The following is a 17,434-nucleotide window of genomic DNA, read 5'->3' as shown; positions in this document are numbered from 1 at the left end:
AGCAAAAGTGCATGGGTTAGAATGGATAGCCCACCCTCGTGGCATCATCACTGCGCCTTGTATAATACTGGAAAACCACTTCTGAAATCATTGAGCTTTGTATCTCTGTCTCAGTAAGTCACTGAGATCTGGTATCATGTAAGCATATCTAAGTAGAAGTGGTGCAATATGTGCTTTACAATTCTAAAGAAAAATATATAAGTGAAAGGTTAAGACATGATTTATCATTATTACTTGAGATAATCATCTGGTACAGCAAGAATCAAAATTAAGGAGGAAACAGCTACCATATATATAAATAATCAAGAATTTGCTATTTTCTGCTGTGCTACGTGCTGTTTTACGTTCAGGCATGGATAAGGTTCTAGTTGGTTTCAAATTTCAGCTTTGTGGTTAGATAAAAAGGAAAATATCTTAATTTGATATTAAAAACATTTTTTTCTTGTTTATACAAATACAATCAAAAAATAATTTTCTATTTTGTTTTAACCAACTTACATAACAAAACAAAAGTGTATTGATGCCCTTAGTGTCGGGTGCTGTTCAAAGAGGGAAGGAGCAGGCTTTGTGATTTAGATACAGCCATTTGGATGCATATCTATACTGTGCATTTGCTGTCCAGTTCCTACCAGTTGTTGGTTCTGGTCCCGTACTGTGCAGCTATACCTAGTAGGCAATGCATGTGCATGGATGCATGCATACAGACACACACATGTTCCCCTCCGAGCAAGGAACTGCCCCAGGTGGCACCTGTATGTGACTTCATCCTTTAGTTCACTACAGGGCTCAAGCCTCACAAATCCAACAAGCTAACTAGGTAAACTTGTACCTGAAAAGAACGCTGGCAGCAGAGTAGACAGATGCATTGGTGTACCAGGCAAGGGAGAGCTCTGTTCAAACTTGCACCGAAACGTGTTCCTGTCTGTCCTGACTACAGAAAGCTTCTTGCTTAACCTTGGGTTTAGAGCACGCTGAGGAAGCCACATTAAAATAGCTGTTGCTTGCTCTCTGCATCAGTCTTGTGTTCTGAGGAGTAAAATAATAAAGAACACGTGTGTGTAATAAAGTGCAAAGGAAATAGGAAGGGAGATAGCAAGGAACAAATCCAGAAAATACAGAACAGTTGGGTATTGTAATTATAGACATCTGATTATACTGGAGGAATTAAAGGAGTCTGAAAGAATTAGCCCTACAACCATTCTGAATCTTGAGGGGAGAGTATGTACTCATTAGGGGTTTGTTTGTTTGAAATTACTCATGTTTTCAAAATAACTGTCTTTATCATAGTTTTCCTGGTAGCAAAACCTATAGTAAAATCTGCAACACAGCTTCCACAGGAGTCTCTATTAGAAGTTGTTCACAAATTTAGTTGAAATAACTACTGCTTCAGTACTAAGTTGAGTGTTCTTTTAGGAAGACCCCAGGAAGTCTGTTCAACTGTGGTTTTTTGAGATTTTGAGCATTCTGAAAGCTATGTGGTATGCATGTGTAAAAATCCATCTTAATTTTTTCATGTGGCTAGGGACTCGTTTTTAAGTTTGAATTTATTTAAAATACTGTCTATAAGCAGTTATAAATTATATGCTTGATAAGCATTTTGTTATGTTTTTCATTAAATTGTTTGAGGCACTATTAAGTAGTACCAGAGATCGTGAAAGGTGAATGGGCTTGACACAGGACCCTTCTAACTCATTAAAATACTTCATTAAAATACATAAGAATACAAATTCCTCATCAAAACCGCTCAGTCTCCTGGGTGGTCTCTATTTCATATATCAGGTGGGAAAATACCCCTTTTTTTACTGCAAGAATCATCTAAGAAATCTCCAGAAGGAAGCTCTCATAAAAATTGCATCACCCTTTTTCTCGCTCCTCTTCCCACCATCTCCCACAGATTTTTCCATACAAAAGGATTGTTGGCATTTAAGGATGCTGTGTTCTTTGCTTTGTGTTCTTTGTGCTCACTTATGGAAGTGAGCTAATAGCAAAGAAGCTTGATTTTTGTTTCTAATGTGCTACTGAAAACTCTAAGCAAGTTTTAACTAAAGGGAAGGCATTTAAAAAGAGAACAGGAAGTAGCTGCAGTAAGGGAAAGCTGAAAAGAATAAAATCATCATAGGAAAAAAGAGTAAACCTAGTCCTATGCTGCATTTGTATTTCTAGAAGCCTTGACTGAAATAGGTGTGATGTCACACATAAAACTATATTTTGAGGTTTTTGTGTGTGGTGGTTTTTTGGTTTTGTTTTTTTTGTGTTTTGCTTTGTTTTGGGGTTGTTTTTTTTTAATGTATTATCAGTCTAATTGATGTAAATTTCCTGCTTCTGCAATGATTAAATGAAATAGAAATGCACAAGCTTAATCTTTATGGAGATCAGAAATGTATCTGGAATGTGCAGTTGAGAATTCAAATCTGTTCTGTTGCTGAACAAATGATTTTATATTCATGGAGATTTGCGATAAATATGTCCTTAGAAGTGCATAGAAACACAAACTACTGATTTGTATTTCTTTGATGTGTTTTCAGTTGAAAGCTTAGTGTTTTTCTTGTGTCACACAGTGATTGGTACATAAATATGCAGGATATACAAGATACTGAAAGATTGATTCAGTTTATTCAGTTTTAACGATCTGATATGATTATTTTTTTTCCCTTCTGATATCTGCAGGAGAAACCTAACAAAGCTGTCCCTCATCTTCAGCCACATGCTAGCAGAAATCAAGGCTATTTTTCCAAATGGCCAGTTCCAGGGTGATAACTTCCGTATCACTAAAGCCGATGCTGCAGATTTCTGGAGAAAATTCTTTGGAGATAAGTAAGTACTAACATTCTGTAAAATTCTTAATTCTTTCTAATCATAAGCATGAAAAAGAATGATATTTTCAAAAATTCAAATAATGGTTCTAAGTATGTAGTGGCATTTTAAAGGTAATTTCTTGTCCAAGTCTTTAAATTGGCTGAAATTGCTACACTCATTATTAATTCTTTTTTTCCCCCAATGTTGTAATTTGCTGAAAGGATGAATAAAAACGTATGGGCGGTTCTGTCACGTGCACTTACACTCAATTATAAATTAGACTACATGACACAAAGTTTATTGGTTCCATTCTAGGGTGAAGATAGTACATTATTTTCATAATGTACATAGAAAATCATGTTCTTTCATGTTATATATATTTTTTCTACAAATGGTAACTCTAAAGTATGAATTAGGAACTTGATACTGGTCCCAGGGACAGTATGTTTCCTTATCCCATCTTTAACTTTCTAACTATTACAGTATTTAGTGGTTTTTATGTAATTGAAATAATGATTTTATCCCTTCTGAATACCTATAACGTAGTCACAGGGACTAATGTTTTCTTTTGTTTAAGTTCTGTTACAGAAAGAGATAGAATAAGTGGAGATGCGTCCAAAGGTTTAATCAAAAGCAGGTTTTGGAGAAACATATTGTTCAATAATGGATCATAAAATGAATGCTAAGTGTGACTTGTAGATAATGTGATTAAATCCTTATAGCAAAGGCAATATCGCAAATGTAGAAGTAGGCAGGTGTGGGGTTTTTTGTTTGTTTGTTTCTTGGAAACAACTTCATTTATGGTACCACTATAGGCTAATAAAGGATGCATAGCTTCATCACTTTGTCATATGGAATGCTTATTAGCATAACAGTGACATAAGGGGGAGGAGGCAAGCGGTTTGTATATTTTACAGCATAATAGAACAGTCATTATGGTCATCAAATTTGCTATCTTGCACCACGTAGGCTATAGCAAGTCACAGAACAATTCCGACAACAATCTGTTGTGTTTTCTGAACAAGAGCGGCTCTTTAAAATAAGGCTTTCATTCTTTATTTAGAATACCAGCGTATTAGGTTGGCACTTTTGCAAATTAATTTTCAGTGTGAATTTACAACAGTTTCACTTCCTTTTTGTTTTCTTTTCCCTAGTCTAAACACACTTACTTCTAGCTTCCAGCTTTCTGGTTTCATTCTGGTGTTATCTGGTAACTTCAGTCTTCGAACAAACTTCTTTCCCGTGCAGATAATGTTAGAGTGTGATCAAGTTCCTGTATCAATCTTCATTTTTTTTTTTTTAGAGGAAAGTAATCTGACAATGTTTTTGTTACCCATTTTAACGTGAAGGTGATCTTCAAAATACCTACAAAATTTCAGAATTATCTGAAGGATTAATTTACATGATATGTAGAGGTATCTATCAGATGATGCTTTTAAAAAACATGTCAGTCAAAAAAAGAAAAAACGGAGCTTTGAAAAAACTGCCTAATAATCATCTTTGTTTAGTGTTTCTGCTATCTCTTCCTCTCTTTCTCCCCTTTGATTAGCAGCTCTCAGAATTTCAATCTCCTTGTGGCCCTTCTCTTCTCCTTTTGGGCTCTGTCCTCGAATGACCTTTACCAGCCATCTTGGTCGCAAATTGCATTTCTGTCATTGGGACTTAACAGAGCTCGTCTTCTGCGAGCTGCTGTTTCTTTCTGTCATTTCATCAGCTTCCTCATTCAGTATCTTTTTCCTCTTCATATTTCTTTACTAACTTGTCCTTTCTCTGTGAGATTCAAGTGCTTCCCTTCAAGTTTCCTTCCAATGGTCCTGCCAGTTTCCTTTGGGAGATGGCACACTAGATAGGTACTTGAGGTGTCACACGGTAGGCTACTGTAACATATTAATAAGTTTTTATCAGAACAAGGTTGGTAAGAAGAATTTTTCAACTGCAGTTGTCCATCTGAACAGCACAGCTCCACCCTTGTCTTTCTCCTGTTCACGCTTGACTCTTCTCTTTCCTGACTCATCCGCTGGAGTGATTCTTTCTAATCCTTTTCAGGGCCCCAGAGCTCTTGCCGTGCCTTTTTTATGCTTTGGTTTTTTTCTGCTTATGTGAATTTCTTCATAAAATGCAACTTTAAATATGAACTCCCAGTACTAACCCTGTGACCTCCTCCCCTCACCCCATTATGTACTTTGATATTTTGTGGTTTGTTGAGGTTTTTGTTGTTGGTTTGTTTTGGTGTTTTTTTTCTGGGGGGTGGGGCGGAAAGCAGGGCATTTTGTTTGTGTTTTGGTGGTTTTTGGTTAAAGCATCCATACACCAAAAATGCCTAGGAATCAAGGCAGTTTGGGGACATGCAGTTAATTACATACGTAACTTTGGTCATCTAGTATAGCATGGAATTTTTGAGTTCTGTCTTGTCAGATGCTTTTCTTTCAGAGTAGGTAAATAACCACTGTTATTAGTGTTCCCAGCTCTTTTCTAATGAACTGAAACTATTTTACTTACCTGTCTTCTAAGCAGTGAACAGTTGATCTGTGTTTGGCAGCCCTGCCATTGTCTCAGGTTTAGTTAATTGTGCTTAAGTAACTGTATAACATGTAACAGCGTGTGTGTCAAATAAACAGAGGAGGAAAAAGGTTTATTTGGCATTACGTTTAATCTTTGTTCAACAAAACGCCTGAAGCTTTTTAAGCGTTAATTATTTTCTAATCCATTTAAAAATATACGGCAGTTATACCTGTGAGCCACATCTTTTACAGTGGGCCTGTTATGACAAATTAGTTTGCAAATATGCTAGTATCACTTCCCTAGAAGCAGAGCCTATGTAAAAATTTTGGGTGTTGCAAACAACTGATAAAATATGTTTCTAACCTGACCACCTAAAGATAGGCCCCTAGGACTATTCGAAACCTGCAACTCTGGTTAGGGATGCAGTGCAATGAAGGAGTGCAGGGAGGAACTGTATTCTGCGTTCCCTGGCTGCATCTCCATTTTACAGGGCAAACCTGGACTCCTCACTCGTTTGCAAAAAGCAGCCTTTACTTTGAGGTCACTAAGTAATGCTGCTCAAGATTAGAGTACAAATAAAAAGTAAGTTGTGCTGGATCTTGCCTTCTGATGGGTGAACTGTGGCACAAGAAATAATTCTGATGCATTGTTTGATCTGATTGGAAGGATGGAATTGGAACTATTAGATTAATTTGTGATTTTTTTCAGCATAATATTGTCATAAAAATAATCTTCCTGTTTCTAAACATAATGAATTGGAAGTTTTTTATATAATCAATTTTCTGCCTTGATTTCTTGCTGAAATGTTGGTGTGTTTTTCTGTTTTAATTTGAAATATTCTAAATAGCAAGAATGAGGTCAATAGCCATTTGTGTTTTTAGGTTGACTCTTTGGCTTTCAGTTTTTGTAAAACTTCCATTTACAGAAAGCAATATATTACAACTTGCTGAGGAAGAAAATCCAAAAGATACAATTTTCAAGAGTCCAGTTATTAGTTTAAAAAAAAAAAATATATCTGATTTCTTTCGCTACTCTTCCCTAATGAATGGGGAACTTCTGATTATGTTGGTTACATTTGTCTGTTTGAACACTTGCTGCAAAATTGTGCAGCTGTAAGTAAGTTTATTCATACTGTTATTAATAAGCATCATGGGATGCAGTCATTCTTTTTGTGTTTAAAGCTAGTCAGGTGTACATTCACATGACTTCAAACTCATTAGTAAAGTAAATGGCTAGGCTAACTGTTTCACATCTCTGATGATCACACATCTAGCTGCTCTTGGAATTTCTGTAGAAAACACAGAAGTAGAGCACAGCAAGCAATTTCAATGGCTTCATCAGAGCAATGTACTGAGGTAACTTCACACATTCTTGGCCTTCAAATACCTCCTCAGCTTTTGCATTTCTGGTACAACTCTATAAAACTTCTAGATAATGTCAGTAGCTAGAGAAGCTTGGATGGGAGACAATGCCATGGTGCTTGTGAGAGCAGCAGATAAATGGATAATGGAAATCATCAGCCCTCACATAGGCAGAGAGGGCCAGAAGTGGTTGAGGCACCATCTTTGGAGTTATTTGAAAGACGAGTAGACATAGTGTGTAGAGATATAGTTTAATGATTATTTTTGTTGGAGTTAGGTTGATGGTTGGACTAGATGATCAGGAAGGTTCCTTCCAACCTACGCAATTCTATGAGAGTGCAAAAGAAGTAAATAGTCCCACCCTTTACAGTTGTGAAGCTTTCCAGTATCACATGTTTCAGAGGAGAAGGGGGAGTCTTGGAAGTGATATGATGCTTGGAAAGGATTGGGAGTGACTATTGTGGAGTTTAGGAATGTATAGGGAAGATTGATAAATCAAGGTGGGACATAATGAGATTTTGCTTATCTGGGTGGAAGGAGAATGTGTAGCAGTATGATGAGGGAAGAAATGGAGGAATTCATTTCTCTGCAAGGGCAAAGTAGAATATGTATCCAAATTAGGGGGTAGGTGAGGAGGTCAGCAGTGTCAAATAGAAGGCCCAGCGTGGTTTTGGTGTATTGACTTTGTCAAGGAAGCTCACCTAGAAAAGCTATCAGGGAGATGAGAGAATAGAGAGAATTTTGGATTTGCTTTCTGAAAACAAAAATCAGGAACAAATGAGAACTTAGCAAAGGCTGAATGACTGCAGTAGACTGAGATGGAGCTCTTTGGTGTATTCACAGGCTATGGGGAGGAAGAGAGCCTCTTAAAGAAAATAAAGGAGCCGGCTGAAGAAAAACTGAGGAATAAATTGACACAAGCTTTACACCATAGTCAAGGTCATGATTTTAGGTTAAGATCTATACCAAGGAAGAGCTTGATGGTGTCAAAAGCAGGAAAGCAGTGAAATTGAGAAGGTGTGATTTTTGAATTTGTACTGATTACTAGAATACAATTATTGGAGCAAGTGGTTTTATTGGACTAAATCTTCACCCATGGTTTACCATTATAGTTGTACTGAAGCAAATGATAGTTAAATGTGCAGCTAAACAGTAATGTTAAATGGAACTGTGAAATTGTAAAGCATGTAATCAGCAGTTACATTTGTTTACAGATACTTTAGTAACCCCCAGTGGGCTGTAAATATGCATGTAAAACATAATCTGATAGCTTCTTCATTATCCACATTTTATCACTGTATAGTGCTTGATGTTAATTTCCCCTGGATCCTTGCTCATTTTAATAGCACCTTACATCTTTTACCAGTTTTCTGTTCTGAGCAAAAATGTGCACAATACCACTGGGAGCAATCCTGAACCGAGAAAGAGAGTGGGCGAGATGACCTAACAGTGACATGATCTTTCCAGCCTCTGAATTTGAAAGCTCCAGTGAAGTCATGCAGGGCTTTGTAACTATTGAATTTTGTGATTTGTGGCTGTCTTCATGTTGCAGAATGAATCAGCAGCGAAATGTCAATGTTCTTAGATTTTTCAATTCTCCATAGTTCTGCCACTTATTTTAACTTTTAAAGTTTTACTCTTCATAGTGAAACCTCAAAAAAATTGAAAGCATTTCTGTTAGTTTTGTCAGATAAATTGATTTCCCCCCACCTTTTATTTTCTGAGGAAATAGAAATTCTTTCACTGCTAGGGTCAAACACATTACTATTTTAATGTCCTTATACTTTTTTTTTCCAGCTGAGGCCTGAAATGTTTTTATTTTTTTATTGGAATTTAGGAAAAAATATGGCTATTGATTTCTCAGTAGCAGTTAAACAGGTATTTCAGATTGAGATTCTAAATTTTGAGTGGCTGTGGTTCTGCTGTGGTCAGTGCTTTTTGGCTCAGAACAGATGTAGCATCTGCGGCTTGGGTTCAGAGGAGCAGCAGTAAAACAGGCAGACCACAATGCACCACTTAACTTGAAAACATTTAGCTGTCTGAAAGTGAGACCTCAGATAGGCTAGGTTTTAACACTTTGTTGATCCCCTTAATTTATTACTTGATTTCACATTCTTGCTGCTGATAGCACCCGAGAGCCCTACTGTTGCCCCAACACTGTAAAAATGGTGGTCCTGGCCCAGAAAGCTTCAAATGTGAGCATGAACTACAGTGTAAAGGGAAGCCAAAGATACAGAGAGATGGGTGGGGTGGCTGACACCCCAGAGGGCCATGGTGCCATCCAGTGTGACCTTGACAGGCTGGAGAGCTGGGCAGAGAAGAACCTAATGAGGTTCAACAGGGACAAGTGTAGGGTCCTGCACCTGGGGAAGAAGAATGTCAGGCACCAGTATAGGTTAGGGGTGGACCCGCTGGAAAGCAGCTCTGAAGAAAAGGATCTGGGGGGTCTTGGTAGACAGTAAATTATCCATGAGCAAGCAATGTGCCCTTGTCACCAAGAAGGCCTATGGAATTGTGGGCTGCATAGGGAAGAGTGTGGCCAGCAGGTCAAGGGAGGTCATCCTCCCCCTCTATTCTGCACTGGTGAGGCCACAACTGGAGTACTGTGTCCAGCTCTGGGCTCCCCAGTTCAAGAGAGACAGGGAACTACTGGAGCAGGTCCAGCGTAGGGCAACAAAGATGATTGAGGGATTGGAGCATCTCCCTTATGAGGAAAGGCTGAGAGAGCTGGGACTCTTTAGCCTGGAGAAGAGAAGGTTGAGGGGGGACCTTATTAACGTTTACAAGTATCTAAAGGGTGGGTTTAAGGAGGATGGAGGCAGACTCTTTTCAGTGGTTCCCGGTAACAGGACGAGGGGTAACGGGCACAAGCTGGAACATAGGAAGTTCTGATCAAATATGAGAAAAAACTTCTTTACAGTGAGAGTGACAGAGCACTGGAACAGGCTGCCCAGGGAGGCTGTGGGGTCCCCTTCTCTGGAGACTTTCAAGACCCGCCTGGATGCAGTCCTGAGTGATGTGCTCTAGGCAATCCTGCTTTGCCAGGGGAGTTGGACTAGATGATCTCTAGAGGTCCCTTCCAACTCTAAAATTCCATAATTCCTTGATTCCATGATTCTGTGAAAGAGGAAGAGGCAGTGATCCAAGTGCCATAGCCTTCATCACTATCAAGACAGATGTTTTGGCAACAGGAACTTTTAAAGAAGTTAATAGGGAATGGGCCTTTTAGAGAATGGTTCCTCCCTCAGCTGATCAGTAGCACGGGAAATAGGCTTATTGGTACCCTTGTTTAAAAACTTGAGCTAGAGGCAGAAGGTACTGTTCCCTGGGTGCTAGTAATGGGACATAAATCTCACTAGATCTTTTTCATGTAAATACGAGATGAGATAAACAGGTTTGAACAAGAAGGCAGATAATATTACAGAGAAGAGCTAGTCAGTGGAAAGTGTCAAGATATGATTAAAAACCAGAAAAGGGCAACGGTCTTCACAGTATTCTGTGTGGCTTAGAATGGTAAAATTGCAAGTACAAAGGATGGAGAAACAAAAGTTGTAATAGTTGGCATACAAGGTTATGAGACAGGAGAACAGATCCGCAATGGACAGGCAGGAGAGGCAGTGTTTTAAGTATAAAAGGATGTGCAAAAGCATGGGTGTGCTTTGGATTTGTGGTTAGAGATCAGAGTTGGAAATATATAGATAAGTCCCCCTTTGGGGACACTTCAGGAAATGCAGACTTCCTGCATCCCTTAAGGAAGCACTAACTTGCTGTCTTTTCAGCAATATCAAGTTATGCAGCTTTGGAAGTGGATAATTTTGGCGGTATATTTTCCCTGTTTCATAAGGCTCATTTTATCTCTTTTACCTTCTCTTTTCTCATGTTAGATTCTTCTATATTTGTTCTGCATGATGTCACTATTTAACGATTGTACTGGCACGATATGGCAGCATTCCTTTTTTCCCTCAGGACTGAACTTCTCAAGCCTTCTGTGTGTCAATTGTTTGCTCTGCAGTTCAGAAGCAATGAAAACATGTGGCCTCTCACTTAAAACTGGAGCAGCAGTCTTAAGAAAATGCTCTGTTCAGTGACGATAAACCGAAACCCAAATTGCTCACTGCAGACTTGCAAAGAATGTTGTTTCTATCTGGGTCAGTATTTGCTTGAATATTTTTGAGTTTGCTCTGGATACACTAATGCCCTTTTCACGTTATGTTTTCTGGCCACATTTGAGAGAGTCTCTTGCAGACAAAAATGTTCACTGTAAGTCACACAGGTACATGTTTGCCTTCCTAGACATACTTGTGGTCTGCTCTGGCTCAAATGAGAGCAGTGTCACTTGACATTCTGGAATAGCTGCATCTCTGCAGTTCTACTGAAGTAGCGTACTCTGCACGCTCAGAAAATACTTGCCTCTTCTCCAGGTTTATTTTAATGTCTTTTGCTTTTTAATAATGCAGGAGCTTTCAGGGAGTTTAAGAAAATCCTATGTACACATGATCAGGGTAGGAGGGAAGGGACGACTCAGATTCCTCTGCTAAGTCACTTGCAAATTATATGCAGGACACTAATCCTTCTCCTTTAGGCATATGAAAGTTGTGTGGGTGGTGTTTAGAACACTGTATTTGTATGGAGTGACACTTCCCTTTGACATGTGTCAATAATAGTAAATAGATACTATCCTATATAAAAGTATTTTTAAAAAGCTTATACTTTGATCAGAACATTTTTTTAATTCATAGTTCTTCAAATACGCTTACTATTGCAGAAGAAATGTCGAGAAGTAGTCTCATTTTGAGAGGCTTGGTGGAGAAATGGCATTTTTAAAGGTTTTTGATACGACTCTTACATAAGGCAGCCCCAGTCTGCCAAGATGCAGATAGTTTTGTTGATTTGAGAGAGATAAGATGTGTGCAAAAAGCCTCTTCAGGAAAAATCATTCGTGATCATTTGTTTTATTTTGTGTTTTCTTTCCTTAATTCGGTATGAGCTTGCTTCTAGTCTAATGATGAGGAAAGGCAGTACAAAGACACCGTATGGTTGAATCGTTTCCTAACAGTTTGGCAGATAGAGATTGGGTTTTCCTTGTAAGAGGTCCTCCAAAACCTTTTTCTGCTGTATAAGGTGTGCATTTCTGCTTCCTTCATATTTTTGTTTCCTTCTAAAACTATCTCTGAAGATTTTGAACTAATTGAAGGTCATAATAAAGTAACATGTAGCACAATAACAGTATGTACATGCAATGTAGTAGGATATTTTTGTATACTTCAGTGTCCTGGTTTTTTTTCCCCCAAATTGTATTATAGAAAGAGAAACTGTTACAAAAGCCCTGGGTGTATCTGTTCATGTGTGCATCCGTAGTAGGGCTCTTACCTTTGGGCATCAAACATTTGAGGCAAGTACAGTCACTGCAGTACCATCCTCTCACATGAGATACTCCCCTGGACATCGTCTCAGCTGGAGTCACGTGTGCTCTTCTGCAAGGGATAGCTCACTTAACTGTGATTAAATACCTGAAGCACTGAGGCACACTGCACTTCCTCAACCTAATGCTACTGGGATGTCAAATCACATCTTTCTGATGAGCTGTAGTGGCACTGACTAACTCATCTCCTCCTAGACAAGTGTCCACAGGTCAGCCTAATAGCATGAGGCGTGTGCAGAATACCTGCCAGCCTCCAGTGCAGGGTATCATTAGGGCATGATGCAACAAATATTACAAGGAAAAGGATCACTGAAAATATTTATTGGAGATACCTTCTGTGGTTCAGGAGCAAAACGCTGCAGGCAGTATTTCATTACAAACAGAATCCTATTTTTTTTTTTACACACACACACACACACACACACACACACACACATGTTTAAACAACAATCTAAGCATGCTATTGACTATGACAGTCCCAATCTCAACCTTGGTTTGATTCGTCCTGTTTCCTTCCCCCTCGCACTGCCCCTGACACCTTCCCAAACAATTAAAATAACTCTTTGGATTTGCATAATGAAAAGATGCCTTCAGAGGCTGTGTAACCCTTAAAACACAAGAAAGCAACAGCAATGAAATGTTAAGTCAAACAGAAACTCAACTTGCCAGCCATCTATGAAATGTTCTTTCAGACCCTTCACTGTGGGAAGCATTCTGCGTGACCCCCTCCTAGACCTCTGTCAGAGGAGGGTGTTTCACAGTGTGCCTGAAAAGGTCACCAGATTTCAGTGACACAGGAGCAGAAGAGGAGGATGTGGCAGAAACCTTCACCTTGTAAAGTCTTGGTAACACCCTCATTTTGAGTGAGTGTGCGCTGTCTTGCAAGGTCACAGAAGAGTGCAGCAGTTTGTATATATAAACTGGAGAGACACGTTATGGGAGAAATGATCCCTGGCTGGAGCTTTTCGAAGTATTTAGGAATGATAGCTGTATAAAAAGTAGCTGTCGAGAAACAGGAGTTAACAATTTCAACAACCAATTCTCACCTTTATTTAGGAAAGCAGAAGATAAAAGACCTATTTCACAAAGCTGCAGGAAAAAAAAATCTGCTGAATTTAGTGAATTTTGACACACACATGTGTGCGCAAAATCACTCACGACCCAAAAAAACTTTTCTAACCCCATTTTGGCATAATCACAGTGCTGTAACTGTTTAGGATGTTTTACATAGAGAATCAGGATGTATTTTAGAGCCACATTTACAGGAACTAAATAAGGAATAGGCACTTTAACAACTTTAACACCACAAAAGCAATGACGTTTTCCAACTATGTTCTCTGAACTTAGTGCAGTATTTCATTCTCTCTTTACCATAATCAAAATTTGATGTGCATTCTTTCTTAAATGGCATCTGATGTGGTATCTCTCGTCAGCTCTCTGTGGTTTCCTGTTTTTCATACACAGATGAAAGTATCTGCTGAGATCTATTGAACTTCGCGTTTTATCATTTATGACTTTCTCAATGTAAGCCTCCAAGTAACAAGTAGATTTCTTTGCACTTATAAATGTAGTGAATGCCTGATGCACTAGAAATACAGGAGCACATGTTTAGTCTTGTACTTCAAATTACTATTTGTTTTACTTTAGGTTAACTGCAGCGTATTTATTATGCAGTAACAACTTAATACAGTCAGTCTTTTTTTTTTCACAGTACTGTACTACCAAGTAATATACATAAGTAACATGCATTTCTGCATAAGAAAATAGTTAGGGAAACTGGAATAAAATATTTTGTGTCTTACAAAAATAAGTCAATGTGAAGTCATAAAAATTGCCAGAAATATTGATAAGTTTTGAGGTCTGTGTCTTTTGTCATTTTAACGGTTATTAAAAAAATTTTATTATGAATGTGAGAGATCTTGTTAAGTCCTGAAAATAGTTATATATGATTAATAGTTATATGTTGATTATTTTTCAGTTAATTAAAATGTTTTTAAGATATCGTATAGTCTGCTCTCAGTGTGAGGCAGAACTTTAAGACAAGGTGTTATGGCTATGCAAAATTTAAATTTGACCCTAGTGAAATGAGAAGAAAAATTGCTGTTATTGAACAATTTCTCATAGTTTTAAGAGTGATAAAACAGGGCACTTCCAAGTGATCAGATTCCAAATATAAGCACTTTGTTGGCAAAATAACTAATCTGTATTATTTCTGACTATGCAAATAGAAACTGAATTTGACAGAACTCGGCTTCGTATTAGAGAGGATAATTTTAATTTCCCTCTATCCTGATTTTCCACCTTTTCCTACATGCACTACTGTCTGAAAATACTCCCCATCCTGCAAGAATGTGTGAAGGTGAAGATCTGAGAAGATGCGTCTTCTAATGTACCTGTAACTGTCAGGGGTTATGACAGGCCTTGGACTAGCATTGGTGGTGTCTAGTTGATTGCTATCAGGTTACTTGACCAGTGTTTATGAGCTTTAGCTATAAAAAATGTCATCATGGTAGATACTACATTGATGCTTATCATTCTGAGAAGAGAGGCTGTGAAAAAAGGAATTCTTTACCAAGCACACAGCTGGTCCTTTATGTTATCTTTGAGAAGGTGTGAGGTTGGTTGTCACACCTGCTTGGTGTAGGATATTTCAGTTCCTGTAGTGTTCTTTTTGTTGTCCTCCTAAGGAAGCGTGAGTATTTATTGTTGTAAAATAAATGATACTTTCTTTGTGTTTAAAGGAAATTGAACTGTTCTTTCATTTGCTTAGGTTGCTTTCAGAAAACTTGGGGGGTTTTGTTCGGTTTGGGTTTTTTTTTTTTGTCTGCAGAGAAACCAAATTAATATTTCACTTCTTTAAAACTCCATTTCTGACGTCTAAATAAGGTATCAAATCTTAAATGTGTGGTTTTATTAAATTTATTATTTCCACCCCTCTTACAGAACTATAGTGCCATGGAAAGTGTTCAGGCAGTGCCTTCATGAAGTTCATCAGATAAGCTCTGGTTTGGAAGCAATGGCTCTTAAATCTACTATTGACTTGACCTGCAATGACTACATTTCAATTTTTGAATTTGATATCTTCACTAGATTATTTCAGGTAAGATTTGAAAATTTTAGATACTTGTATGAATTTGAGAATCTTAGTGCCCTCAGGCAAGTACCTATAGGTGAAGGAAGCAGATTTTTTTTTAAAAAAACTTAAATAACTGAAAACACTAGAGTTCAGAAATAATTTGTGCATTTTATTTAGTCCTTCAGAGATGTTTGGAGCATCAACACCTACATCTGAAGAACTAAAAACATCCAACAACGCCTGCTTCATTTCTGCATGTATTTCGTATGAATACAATATATTTGTGTTTGCTGCTACTTATTTTTCACTATTCTTAAATGCATTCCTAGAAATGTTGGCCTTTGGGTATTTATCTAAATTTTACTTGTGTTTTCATTGTGCTTTTGTATCTATGTATATATGAAGTGTCTCTACAAACACATAAGGAAAGGTACATATGACTTTTTTTAGTAGGCCTCTTTCTTTTATGAACTTATTTTTGCCATTAATGCTCTGCTGTTTATTTACAATAAGGGACTATCTTCGGGAATAGCATTAATTGTATTGTTGTTAATAGGTAATATTTATCTGAAATAAACTTGTATTTATGTTACGTACCTCTGACCTTGTGTCCCTTCTACAGAACATACTTGAACTATTTCAGTCAATATAGAAGGCCATGCCGGTTTGCATCCATATTAGATTAATTGATTCGGAAGTTGTCACTGTTGAATATTTCTTTTGTATATAGGAATCTTTGAAATATACTTGATCGTTTACTTTCATTTACCCCATACAGTGGTAAACTGGTTCCATTATTCTTTAGCCTTTTAGAAATATGTTCAAAATACCAATTTTATGCCTAAGCCTGGGCCATATGTTTGTTCCATCTTCCATGTTATTCTGTGATAATCTCGGTTTAGCTTTCTTGGTTTTGCTGTTATGGGAAAGGGTGCCATTATGAAGTTGATATTAAGAATTGGCAGGAGACGATTAATGATTTTAGTTTACAGAGTTTTGATTTTGATAATCTCTTCTCTGTTCTGAGTCAAAACTGTATCAAAGTTGAAAATGTTATGGTTTAAACTCGGTTTAATTTAACCACAAACATTGGTCACTTATTAAAACACACACAGGTTATGGAGGTTTGAACAAAACTTTGGGGGTTCTCTTTGATGAAATAATAAACTAGAAAATATAGATTATTGCACTTTATGCTGATTTAGCAAAATCCCCCTAAGCTTTGCCCTTCATGTGGAGCTTGATATGATCAAGCATTCCTGTCTGAATGTTGCTGCCTTGGGATCTGTCTCTGCCAAAGTTTCTCCCTTTTATTCAGTATTTGGCAAACTAATATGGTGTTCAGGTTAGTAATCAAGCCCAAATACTGATCTCAGACTTGACTCAAAATATCTGAAACCCATCGGCTGCAACATACATCACAATAAAATGCATTTATTTAAGGTTCCTTTCTGTAATATTTTTTTTCCCCCTAAGCATTCTACTTACAAATAATAACAGGATTTGGTTGCTTTTTTATTTGTTTTAATCTGTACATCGAATATAAAATTAAATGAGAAGCAGTGATCTGAGAAGTAACAGTTCGTTCTGACCCTATGTGCGGTCCTATAGATTGCATTAAACTTCAGGACAGAAGCCTCAAATGAGATTTATTTTCCTTGTTCTGTGAGCCAATGAATATCTCTTTGCATCCGTTTCTTTGTGAGGCCATTGCTGGTTTGATTCATTACCATCCCTTGGGCTAGAAAAGGGGGATCAGCAGTACCGATAGATATAAGGAGAGAAGACTGGTTAGAATTAACTTCTAATTTAACAAAAAAAAACAGAGAGAGGATTTTTGCCAAACAGATTACCAACTTGTGCAATAGCAGTGTAACTGTTGAAATGAACTTGCACTGAACTTGGTCTGAGAACCTCTCCCAGAGGTTACATTTTACTTCTCTAGTTTTTAAACAGCTTCTGTAACTATGTGTGCGTACACCCACGGAGAGAAAATCCCAGTTGTTTAAGTAATCAAAATACTGTTTTGCCAACTGTGGCTTGTGTTACAGCAAAGCTACGTTTATCATGATGCTTACTCGCAGAAGAAAGCAAGACTACTTTTCATGGAGGTCCTGTAAAGTGAAGTTGCTCCCCCTGCCTCCCCACTGTATGCGTGCACGGCTCGAAGTGCTGTGTTCTCTGCCCAGAGATGAAGTTAGCACAGCAGAATACGTAGATGCTTTGAAGTAAAGGAACTTCATTCTGTCGCTATTAATGTGCTCAGTGAAGCTGTGC

At 37.8% G+C, this 17,434-nt stretch overlaps 1 protein-coding gene across 7 annotated transcripts in view; it reads left to right on the top strand.

Moving 5' to 3' along the window:
* CBLB (Cbl proto-oncogene B) overlaps positions 1-17,434 on the top strand; it is a 133,501-nt gene that overhangs the window by 62,417 nt on the left and 53,650 nt on the right. For all 7 annotated transcript variants that reach the window (XM_074596536.1, XM_074596516.1, XM_074596526.1 and 4 more), the window contains exons 4-5: positions 2,668-2,814; positions 15,025-15,181. In XM_074596536.1, the coding sequence (XP_074452637.1) occupies positions 2,668-2,814; positions 15,025-15,181 (304 nt within the window). The remainder of the gene's footprint in view (positions 1-2,667; positions 2,815-15,024; positions 15,182-17,434) is intronic.

This window comes from Larus michahellis, chromosome 1 (assembly GCF_964199755.1).
Source record: "Larus michahellis chromosome 1, bLarMic1.1, whole genome shotgun sequence".
NCBI classification, from domain to species: Eukaryota; Metazoa; Chordata; class Aves; order Charadriiformes; family Laridae; genus Larus; species Larus michahellis.
The sequence above is the reverse complement of the archived record's forward strand: the minus strand, read 5'-3'. Positions and strand labels throughout refer to the sequence as shown.